Source organism: Teleopsis dalmanni, chromosome 1 (genome assembly GCF_002237135.1).
Source record: "Teleopsis dalmanni isolate 2A chromosome 1, ASM223713v2, whole genome shotgun sequence".
Classification (NCBI taxonomy): domain Eukaryota; kingdom Metazoa; phylum Arthropoda; class Insecta; order Diptera; family Diopsidae; genus Teleopsis; species Teleopsis dalmanni.
The window spans coordinates 39,115,034-39,127,395 of NC_051846.1; the positions used below are offsets into that span (position 1 = coordinate 39,115,034).

Below are 12,362 nucleotides of genomic sequence, written 5' to 3' on the forward strand. Positions count from 1 at the left end.
TTATTTATTGTTGAAATACTAATGTTCTAACTACATTCTGCATTAAAAGTATCTGTCAATTTTTATTTAAAAAAATATACTAAAAAATATCGCCACAATTTTTTCTTTGAAAATTGATAACATTGGTGAGATGATATCAGTTTCTTAAGTAATTATACTTTTAAGTGTTCTGTGATAATTTTTTATCAAAAAAATTTAACATATATAATCTATATATAATAATATATGTATATATTATATATCTATATATATTATATATATGTATAACATGTAGATTGCCGATGTAAAAAAATATACTAGAGAGTTCAAGTAAATGAATAAATCAGTTTAAAAATATTAAAAGAGACGAAATCAAAAGGCGCACAGAGCGCCAAAATGAAAATAATACGATCAAAATTCAGTATTTTCTGAAAAAGTACATAATTGTTATTTACTCTGACAGTCAGGCTACTCTAAAAACTCTGACTTCTTGAACACTCAAGTTGAAACAGGTCCTCGAGTATTATAAGCTCCTACAGGTATTTGCAGTTCAGAATAAGGTGAATCTTTGTTGAGTTCTGGGAGTTTTAGGTAATAAGCGAGCTGATGAGCTAAACAGAACTGCTATTATAGCCTCTTAATCTTTTTATGGTTTGAACTGGGCCAATATAAAAGAAATAATCAGGGAGAGGTAGAATCGTTTGGGTCTGGTTTTGTGTAATTAAAAATAAATTTGTTACAATAGAACTCTTTTGGCCGCAGTACCCGGCTGTTAGGTGTATTCACACCACTAATTTAAAAAGAAAAGAAAAAAAAGCCATCTCAAAAACTGTATTTAAGGAAAATCTGATTTTAATCCAATATCTGTACTCGTTCAAAAAATATCAAATTTTGATCTGCTAATTTCTGTTTCAGCACACTGTGCGCCACCGATATTTTAATGCCATAAGCTAAAATTTTAATATTAAACTTAATTCTTATAACGCCAACCATATCGTGAGACTACAGGCTTCAAATATTATGCTATCGTTATTATAATACCTATCTTGCACTCGCAATTTTTATAACAAATATAACCTATTAAAATTAAAAATAACCATTTTTTTCTTGACTCCATGGCTTTGCTCTTAGTTTTCGAACTAAATGGTGAGGTATGATTGCCAATATATATAAACTAGATATATAGTTTTTAAATTTTTTTTATTGGCGTACACTTTATAGACCTTAACTAGCTTTAATATAAATCAGATTTCTTGTAAATTTATCACTACTTTCTTAATATGATTTACTCTCAGGTAAAGAAGTTATATGAAAAATACCAAAATTAATTTAAAAATTAATTTGATCCACTAAAATTCTGAGATATATTTGTCATATTTAAAAAAAAAACAACTAATTCTTAAATGATTTATTAAAAAAAAATTAATCTATTTTCGATTGTGGTATATTTTTTTAAATTTAAACTATTTGGGGAATTACTTAAAATTTTGCATACAATTAAAATGCCTCCTATTCAAATGACAATTGGGCAGTTAGTCCAACTTGCTTTGGGAACACCAAACATTACAAAATTCAATATGGCACTACTTCACACTGCTTTAAATTTTATAATGAAAAAACTTCATTGCGAAGAGGACAAAATACAGCTTGAAGGTATAGTTTTCGAGAAACTAAATGATCGATTGGAATCATCACTAATCTCTGCAATACCAATCATAAATGAAGGCATTGACATATTCACACCAAACCTAAAATTGTTAGATGAGATAGATGAATGCATACAAAGCGCAGAAAATAAACTTAATTTTCACGTTATTGATTCCTGTTATAAAAATATGGAAAATATAGAGGGTTTACATACCATTGTTGACAAAGAAAGCGAAATAGCAGTCTCTTTACTTCAGAATGAAGATTTTTTAAAATGGCTTTGTCGCACTCTCACTGCACCAACAGTAGATCGTTTAAACGTTATTGGAAAAAAAATCGATCATTTGGGTTCAGAATTCTATTCATTTAGCTATCGAATCAGTGAAGAATATGCGGACGCAAAACTTCTTCCAATTGTATTGCAAAAATTATATAACCTAAAAAATCTGATTGCAAACAATCATAAAAACTTTATATCTGCTATGACGGAATTACATTGGATTTTGAATGCAAAAATGGATGTGTCACATATACCCCCATTTAAAAAGGAGTTTTTTGCAGCACTAAAGGAAATCGATGACATGTTAAAAGACATGAAGATTGGCAAAGCTGCTGGTGTAATTCAGCATTGTAAGAATCTTGATCACACCACTGTCATTACTGAGGAAGTTGAAACTAGTAGTGACGAAGAAAATATGTCGGTAGAAACGAAATTATCTGAAATCAACAATGATGTATTACTTAACGAAAAAGCTGAGTGTGGTTGCGGAGAAGAGAAGGAAGATGATATAATATTTCTTAAGGGAACTGATGACACAATTTATCGCATTGGATAATAAACGAAACGCACTCTAAATATTTAATGATTTTTCATTTCCCATGCAATATTAGAAATGCAATTCGATTAATTCTTATAAATGATATATTCTTTATATATATTTTTAAATGTTATTGGTTTTTAGTGTTTGGATATAATTGCCTATATTTTAGATTTGAACTAAAATAGAATTTTACAAGAACGATATAAATTATTAAGTAACTTAATGCTTTATATATGTTCTTTTTACAAAAACTTTTTCCAAATTAAAAAAAACATTAGTTAAATTCGATTATATAAGATGTAATTACAAAGTAATGATCAAAATTTTTCAATATTTATTTTAGTTCCTTTAAAGGGACATCTATGCTCCCTTAATATTATCATTTATATCATCGTTGTTTACTTTTTGAAAAATATAACTGAAACGTCTTTGAAAATGTGTATTTGATAGATCAAAAACGTTTATATTACATCTATTGTTAAAAAAATATCATTTGAGTGTGTGAGCGTTATTCAATGGTGAGATACGGTAAGAGATTTCGTCTTAGCAAGTCTATAGGATGACTTACTATAAAAAAGTATAAATGGTAACTATTTGAAAAATTAATTAAAGTATATATATTGGCTCAAAAATTACATGAAATTAGAGTACAAGAGTACAAACGTCTAAGCGTAAGTTTATATCTATTTTATTAGGTGTTATATTAGGCTATTCTTCTAAAAAGCAGACAATTATAGACACCATATAATTTTGTTAATGATTTTAAATGCTTTGAAATTTTGAACCAGAATTCTTGCTCCCATCCTTACCAAAGAAACCAGGGGGTCAGAATATGCAATAGGTATCCTTATAAACAGATATAGTGAAAGCGCAGTTACCATCTATAAAGATGAAAAACCTTCTAGGCTTTACCAAACTTGTCATTTGTGTACTTACTGAAGTACAAATAAAGCACTGTGACATTACGCTAATGTTGCAATGGTGGTGTGTTCTGCCAAGTGGATTGTGCAGCAGTTATCACAATGAAGAAGAAATAGAATCCATTAATCACTTTCTATGTCTTTATCCGGGAGTACAGTTAAACTGAATTCAATATTTTGAAGAGATAATAATATCTCGTGATACATTTGCTTTTTATCTGGAAGAGCAAATGGTTTCACAAGAATAATATACGGTGATGAAACAGTAAGTGTGAAGCACTCATCTATCAACTTTGAGAGCATTGCAATTGCCAATAGATATTTCCGAATCAGGGTTCTTCTCCTTATTTTTTATCTTTTTCGTATATTTCTGATACAAATACCTTATACTTTACTGTATACCATATTCCCGATTCCTTATACCTTACCATATACTAAACTCTCAACCTATCCTAACCTAAATTTTTCTAGTGTGTTTTTTATAACACAAAAAGGTGACGTAGGAGTCATAGTTTTTTTTTTCTCTATAAGCTTTTTCAGGTTGAACATTTACTGATATGATTGTTGCTTTAATTCTGCCAAATTACATTTTATATATTTTATCACTAAGACTTTCTTTAAACCTTTTCTATGAAGGCTTTCACTACTCGAAAATACTCATATGTTATAGAAGCTATTTCTTTACTTCATTACTTAAGGATAGAAATAAACTTATTCTTTAAGGTGAGAATCCTATCCCCGAACGCTTTCCCTTTTGTCATATAAATTGTAATGAAACGTAATTTCATTTAGAATTTACATTTTAAAATGAAACTTGCACGTAGCGTAAAAGTCGTAATTTACCAATCATTCGTAAGCAATAAAAGTCACTTTGTCTCGATATAATCAAAGCAGAACTTAGAAAAAAATTTCAAATAAAATGTTAGTGAGAAAAAGTATCTTAGCATAGTATGAGTACAAAGAAAGATAAATTAGCAAACGTAATAAAAGTGTGATTGACGCTACATTGCAGTCAAGTCAATAAAATAAACATTTAATTTAGTTTATACAGGTATATAATATTTTTGGTACAAAAAAGTAATCAAATCGATATAGTGTGAAATCAGTAATCAAAGTGAATATATCTTTCACTAAATCAAAAAAATTACATGATGAAGTTTTCAATAAATAATTAAAAAAAATGCATTGAAATATTATTTCTTAGTAATTTGTTATTTCATATTATATGTATTATATATACTTCATTAGCGTGAAAAATAAATTATTTTTGTTTTGGTTTGAAATATTTAAATACGTCAAAATATTTATGTACAGTCACATAACAAAATTTCACTAATTTTGACAAATTACTACAAATACTAAGGCACTTGATTACGACCGGAAGTGCTTAAAAAGTGAACTAAATTTCCCATTTTCCTGCAGAAAGCAATTAAGTGAAGTTCAAAAAACAGAAGAAAACAGAAACTTAAGCAAAAGGTTAAAGCACTTTAATAAGAAGCAAACACTTTTATACGTAAAAAATTGTTGCATACTTTTCTGCTGCAGAGATGGGGAAAGCAGAAAAATAAAGACTACTCAAGCACAATAGAGAAAAGGAAAGCTGAAACCTTAAAATCCACTTCAGGTAATTGATACTTTCAACTTGCGTAAAACGAAATCGAAAATATTTTAAAGGATAAAAATCTGAGGATTGGATAGGACATAAGAAAGAGGAAACTAAAAGCGTATTGCACCTTTAACCTTGTATAAGAAACGAATGACTTTAATTGCTTTTTTAATACAAACTCAAGCCTTAAGTGTTCTAGTCATGGTAACGTTTGGCCAAGGATTTGTGGATGCCATTCAATTTGAGTTTGACTACTGCATTTATTTTAAACATTGAAGTCATCATTTTAAACCTTTAAGAACACTTGTAAAGGTTGTGAAATAAGAAATAAATTGGCAATATTTAATAACACTAGCAGAAGCATTTATTTTTTTAGCTATTTTCACTAAAACTGTCATATTATTTTCAAAAGTTACCTTTCTTGGATTAAAGAAATTTTATCTTATACAATATATTCTTCTTCCTGTTCACAGAATATGTACTTTTTGCTTGATTTTTATGTTTACGATTTCAAAATCCTTTAAATTTTTCACACAGAAAGTTTAGGTTACGAGGTAGTGATTTCACTAAAAAGAAGATTACTTTGTAAAAAGAGAATAAGGAATTTCTTTTATGATATAGAAAGTATAAAGAAAGGCAATAGCCCGGTTTATGATATTGAATAAAAGAATGGTATATAAAATGTGATGAAGCTTATTATGAAAGAGAATCCTATTTGTTTACTCTATATAGTTATTTATGCCTAAAATGTATCTTTTTTAGAATTATTAAATAAAACTTGGGTATATTTCAATAACATTTATAAAAATTAACTAATAAATTAAGGCTAATTTGTCGAAACACGTGTAAAGACACACAACTAACGACTGTTGTTTTTGATTGTTTTTACTCCACTCTGATGTATCTGGGTAGTTCCCAGACGAAACACGTAAATGGAAACTTCAAAGGACATGTACTTCTCGAAGAACCTTTGATTATTCCCATGGACATACACTAAAATTATTAACTCAACAATTTATGTATTTACTTGGTTATTTTAATATCTTTTTTAAATTTATTTTATTGACTTAATTATTCTATTGATTTGATTATTTTTATTTTTATTAATTTAATTACTCTATTGATTATCACAAGGCGAATTAAGCTATCGAGACAGAGCTGTAGGGCTCTGTCTACTATACAGAGCTGTATAGTAGGTTTGCCGATGACTAGCCATCACTCAGTCCTGGTATTGCTATTTAGCGATATACTGTGGGCATGGCATTTGGTTGTGTTGGCATGACGGTGACAAAGCTCTGGTTGTTTACGATAACTGGACGTTTAGGCAAAAAAAAAAATAAAATAAATTACAACTATATATAATTTAAATTTAACGAACCAAAGAAATTAATAGAAAATATTTTTATAATTTCTACTCTTTCTTAAAAACTATTTTCCACTTTAATTAATACCAAACAAAAAGTTCTTACTTAAAATGTTAAAACATAACAAGTTGTTCACAACTTAAAGGAAAAATAGATACCTGATTTTAGTGGCCATATAAAGCTCTATGTGTTAAAACAAAACTACGCGGTTTATTAAACAGATAAGTTTTAGAAGGTATATATTTAGGATGCCCGCCAGGTTAAGAAGAAGAAAGAAAGAATGTTCGGAGACGTCCATGCAGTTTAATATACACAAGTGCTTTGACATTTAAATTTCCTTTGAAACTCGAATTGCCCAATATGTACACTACGTTGTTCTGGTGTGTCTACATTTCAACTTGAGCGTGGCTCGGTCTCGAGGTTTCCAATTTCCAATTCATTTCCTAAAGAAATTGTATAATTGTCATAGGTCTTTAATTTTAATGTACCTAACTTCCAATTCCGCTGTTATTTCAATAAATGTTTTTTTATTGGTAGTTTCTTAAATTGAAAATGTTTATATAGAAGTCATATGAACAATTTGCTTTTAATTTAAATATATGTGCATAGGGTATCTAAAAGGTCTTTAAAGTAAATATACACTTTTTTCTCGCTTAATACATTTATTTACAAAGAATAATTAAATCTTTTTTAAATATAATACTCATTAATATAATTTCTAAATTCAAATAATAACAATTCATACAATCAGGTAGCCATTATCTTTATGAATATATTATTTATGATAACGAAATGTTTATTCATATACATATAGACCAGATTTCTATATTGTTTTCTGTCATTGTGTGCCATAAATAAAATTAGTTTGAGTTTTAGTTGAAAGATGAGGTTGTTTTTCTGTGGAATAATTTTTGCAGGTTTCATGCCAGCTTCATTTATGGCTTATGATGTTGGCTACTTTAGTCATCCGCGTAAGAAAGTTGATAAATATTGATATTAAAAAGAAAGTATAATTAAAATTTCTTTTTAAACTTAGTCTATCCTGGAAAATGTTATTATAGAGGAAATTTATTTGACACTGATGAAGTGTATTATCCTCACTACAGATGTACTGAAGTAACATGCCTAAATAGTAAAACTGGTTACACAAAAATAAATGAGTAATTGAAAAAGGAATTATTTATTAATATAAATTAATATTGCAAATATTTTTTAACACTTGCAGTTGTAATTCTACGACCACGCCACCTATGAATTGTTACTTCATACAGAATTTGAAACTACAATATCCTGGATGTTGTCGCAAAAAATTGAGCTGTCATCCGGGTACTGAGAATCATTTTAATATTAAAAAAAGAAATTTTTTCTAAAATAAAATCTAATCAGTTTTAGTTGTACAATATATTAAAAATTTATATTCATTATAATATATATTATTTTGAATAATAATGGTGAGTTATTATTTAATATATACAATACCTTGCTTTTTATCTGGGTTTCTAAAAAAAAAATTGTTCTTTATTTAAAAATTGCATTATTAGCAAATATTACTCACAAGTCAGTATTCTATTCTATATAAAAAGAATATATATTAAATTTATGTAAGCTACTAATAGTATAATACTGCATTCACAGAAAAGTTTTGTTTGTAATTTTATTTGTCATCTTTATAACAGCGGGTTAAGTAGATTCTGTGGGTTAAGTCCAATTATTCAATTCATTATATGAATATAAAACTATTCAAATTCTATATTAAGTAGAGCTCTATTTAAAATTTTTTGTGATACTTTTAAACTGTATTTAATATGATGGTAGTTATCTTACCATTTATTTAAAATGAGCAAGTTGTTTTAGATATAGTCATAAGTATATCTCTGCATTTTTATATTGCTGGTCTGAATATTAAAGATTACTAAAAGTTTATTTTGAATTTAATGATTTGAAAAGAAAATAAATTGTACCTTAAATAATATCCTGTCTATATTCAAGTCAAGCCAGAACTATGCTTAAGTTTCTGGGGACCCCCTTCTTCAACACACTCGGCGATATCTCTAGCATTAGAATTGGTCATATTCTTGCCTTTATAAATGCCTCTGGCTGGTTCTAGCTTGACCTTCTCTCTACTACCCACTATTACGAAGTTTTTGTGGATTCAAATCCGCTGTATTAGCTAATTGAGGAGAACTCGTTCCTCCCTCTACCACTACTAACTAATATCTCACACTTTTCTAATCGTTTCTGTGACGTACATATGCTTCGTAATAATATTCTTTTAAATCAGTATAATTTTAAGTGATCAAAAATAGATGTGATCGAGGAAATAAAATTTTTTTATTTTTTAAAAGTAGTGATTTAATCTCTTACCTTTGTTGCATCTATTTTAAAATAAAACCGGTTTTTTATTATGCAGTTATAAATATATATTACCGTGGCTTGCAGTTTATATTTCCATTTTATGTTGCTAGTTTATATTTCCAGTTTATCTCTCCAGCTTAAGTTTCTAGTTTATATACCCAGTTTAAATAAAATTTTAAATTTCCTCTGTGAAGTTTTTAATATTTGAAATCTTCTTAAAATTTACTACTTGTATAATCTTAAGATACATTTCACTTACCTTAAAAGAGGATTTACATATATTATTGGTAATTAATTATTATTGGTATTAATTATTAGCAATTATTGGACTTTTATATTAAGCAATAAAATTAATACCAACAAGTATTATTAAATTATTATCTGGATAAGTTTGTTAATTAAGAAATCTTAGTAGTTGAAATTATTTAAAAAAAAGCTAAAGTATTTTTTATATACTTAGATAAAACATTTCTCCAATCCATATGTTTAATATGAAATGAGGTGTTCAATATTGAATTTTGACTCATATAATCCTACAAATATCGAAATGCAATGGTATTAGATTTAAATCCAGAAACTCCGATAATACCAATCTTTTCTTAATTTAAAAATACAATGTTTTTTAATCAAAAATTTGAAATAAAAATTTTAAAATTTTAAAATTTGAAATAAAAATTTTCATCACTTGAAATAATTAAATGAATTTACTTCTTAAAACTGTAATTTATTTATAATTTTTACAGTTGTTTAATTTTTGCTTACCCATAAAGAATATTTAACCCATTCATATTTTACAAGCACTCACAATTAGTCTTTTATAAGTCCCACTATTGTAATGGAACAATATAATCAGTGCAACAGGTAATTATATGTCAACGTCATTAACGCCTCATTTCCAACGCCTGCTATTGAATTTGCCAAGTAAGGCCATAGGACTAGACTAGACTTTACGCCTGTTTAGGCACAAAATCTCACGTATATTATTTCACAGTAAGGACCGTACTTCTGGGTGAGTAGAAAAGCCAACTGACAGTTTTGGTAATTAAGCTTGATGGACGTGTAATTGTTATGTACGAGTTGTGCTGCTCCGTCTCTGTGAGCCAGTGTCAAGCATGCAAGGATAACTGAATGGAATAATAATAATTTCGAACTTCAGAGAAGGACCAAAAGCCAAAGTAACTTCAGTGCAGTTCATGGTTTTCATTTATTCTTGTCATTGGCTTGTGTCTATAATTGTAAAATGTTGCTCACATATATTTGACATTTGTTTGGCTTACTCCAAGGATTTGTTACTGCACTTTGTTATGTGCGGTCGGACGATTCCCATTTTTTATGCACGTCTGGATACTGAAAGTAAATTAAAAATGGAATTTCTGTACCGAAAGGAGTTAACAGAAATTTATAACAATTTAAAACAATTATTTAAAAATATTAACAAATATTTAAAATGAATTTATTTATTACTATCTTGCATAGCATATATAAAAATTATCTGTTGTAGTTATCTGTTGTTAATTATTTTCAACTAACAAAAAAAAATAGTTAGCTAGAAAGTTATTTGGCTGACCGTACAGCTGTGTCGAGTATTGCCAAATACTCATCATCGGTGGTCTTGGAAATAATTCTTGTATTTAATAATTCACAAATAATTTTTTGAGACTGCAAGTACCAGAAATCGAACTCGTACCCTGCCAAATTTGAGACTCAGAGTCAGCGCTCCTTAACTAACTAACCCAAAGCCATACTAAACTTTTATGTTCGCAAATTTTTCTGAAGTTTTACTAATTTGCTGTGAAAGTTTTATTAACCAATTCAGTTGCGGTGTTTATATTAGAATGAAATCATAAACCAGCTGTAGAATAATTGAATTAAATTATTATATTTTATTTTTTATTGTAAAATTTCAATACTATTCTGTTTGTAGAAACGTTATTTGTTGCAAAATTATCTTAAAATGGTTTATTGGTTTCTTAACCGATTTCTTCTCTATAATTAGTTTGATTTAAAACTAGGCAAAATATGTTCTTTACTTTCTGCTCAAAAAGTACCCGGATTTTGTTTCAAAAAAAATTTTTTTTTGTTATGTAGGTACACCCTTTCTTGACATATGGTACAAATTTGAGCGCCCTCTGTCAATTAGTTTGTTTACAGCAGTTGTTAATGTAAGTCTACCTAAAGTGCATTTAGCGATTTTTACTATGGAAAATTCTTGTTATACGCGATTTTTTGACCAAACACGGCACCACTGTCATCGCTCAGGCACCATATTCGCCAGATCTGGATCCGTGCGACTTTTTCCTGTTCCCGAAACTCAAACTTCCCCTTCGTGGCAAGCGTTTCAAGTCGATTGAATCGGTAAAAGAGAATTCGCTGAAGGAACTAAAAGCCATACCTTCACAGGCCTACAAAAAGTGTATGGAAGATTGGGTTAAACGTTGGCATATGTGTATCGCTTCAGAAGGAGCATATTTTGAAGGAGATAAAATAAATTTGGAATAAAATTTCAATTTGTGTGTTTTATTTACAAAATTACTCCATAATTTTGGATTTTTTAAAGAAAATACATATCTTGTTTTTTGTTTATAAAATTCTATAACACATTTATGAGTAGATTATTGTTGTGATATATATTTTCAATACATTGGATTTGTTTTTTTAAAAATATAAAAATTTCCAAATAAAATTGATTGAGTATAAATTATATCTAAACTCTATCAATTACTTATATTTAAATATAAAAAAAAAATTTTTAAATTTGTGTACATTCCAATTTTAGTAATAGTTCCATTAAATATGTTATGATGGGTTTTTATGACTGCCAAGTGCAATAATATTATTTCCATAATATTAATTCATATTTTCTTATTTATTATTTCTCAGAAATAATATCGTAAAAGTAACTTTACTTTAAGGAGTATGAGGATTTCTTACGCGGCACCAACAAAGGAATTGCATTAAAAATGTTCAAGCGACGACATCCTTGGTTGCTCGTTCCGCCAACGTAGCAACTAAAATGCAATAAAAAATCGCATATATTTTCCCAGAAGAAGCAATGCCTTCTTATTTTTCTTCACTTCTTCTGTTTGTATTTTCATTTCACTTTATTTTTTATTGGGTTGTTTATATTTTCTTCCTGTTTTTCTCAAGAATTCACCAAAACATCCCGTTAAACCGAAGTTGAAACGTCAAGAAAGATACTCTATGTGTGAATTAAAATGAAGTTGAAATATTGCAAAAAAGTAAAATTTAAACTCAAATATTTGAAAGTAAAAAGTAATTTTAATATAAATAAAAATTTGCATATTTTTATTTGGAATAATAATAAAAATGAGAAGCAAAAGCAAAGTGAAAATGAGAACGAAAAATGCAAACAAAAATAAAACAAAATATTCACATGAGAATATGTTGGATATCCTGCAGGATATTAAGTCAAGTTATGATTTCCAAAACATCAGCACTGCTGCTATATCGTTTTTCGTCTGCAAATTAACTGCACCAGACTTGTCAGTGTTAGTCTAAAGAAAACGCTCAGGGATACGTTTATACTCTGAATAAGATTTTCTACACATAAGACTTTAAGCAGCATTTTTCAGTTAAGGTGCGATTATTTTTTATCTCTCAATTTTTAATGCAGCATAAAATGCGCTCAGGTGTGAAAGGATTTATGCAA

General features: G+C 28.1%; 1 protein-coding gene across 1 annotated transcript; it reads left to right on the top strand.

The window, feature by feature from the left end:
• The first annotated feature begins 1,481 nt into the window (after positions 1-1,481).
• On the top strand, positions 1,482-2,462 carry LOC119679835. The gene has a single exon (XM_038092408.1). The coding sequence runs from the start codon at positions 1,482-1,484 to the stop codon at positions 2,460-2,462; it is 981 nt and encodes a 326-aa protein (XP_037948336.1).
• Positions 2,463-12,362: the final 9,900 nt, after the last annotated feature.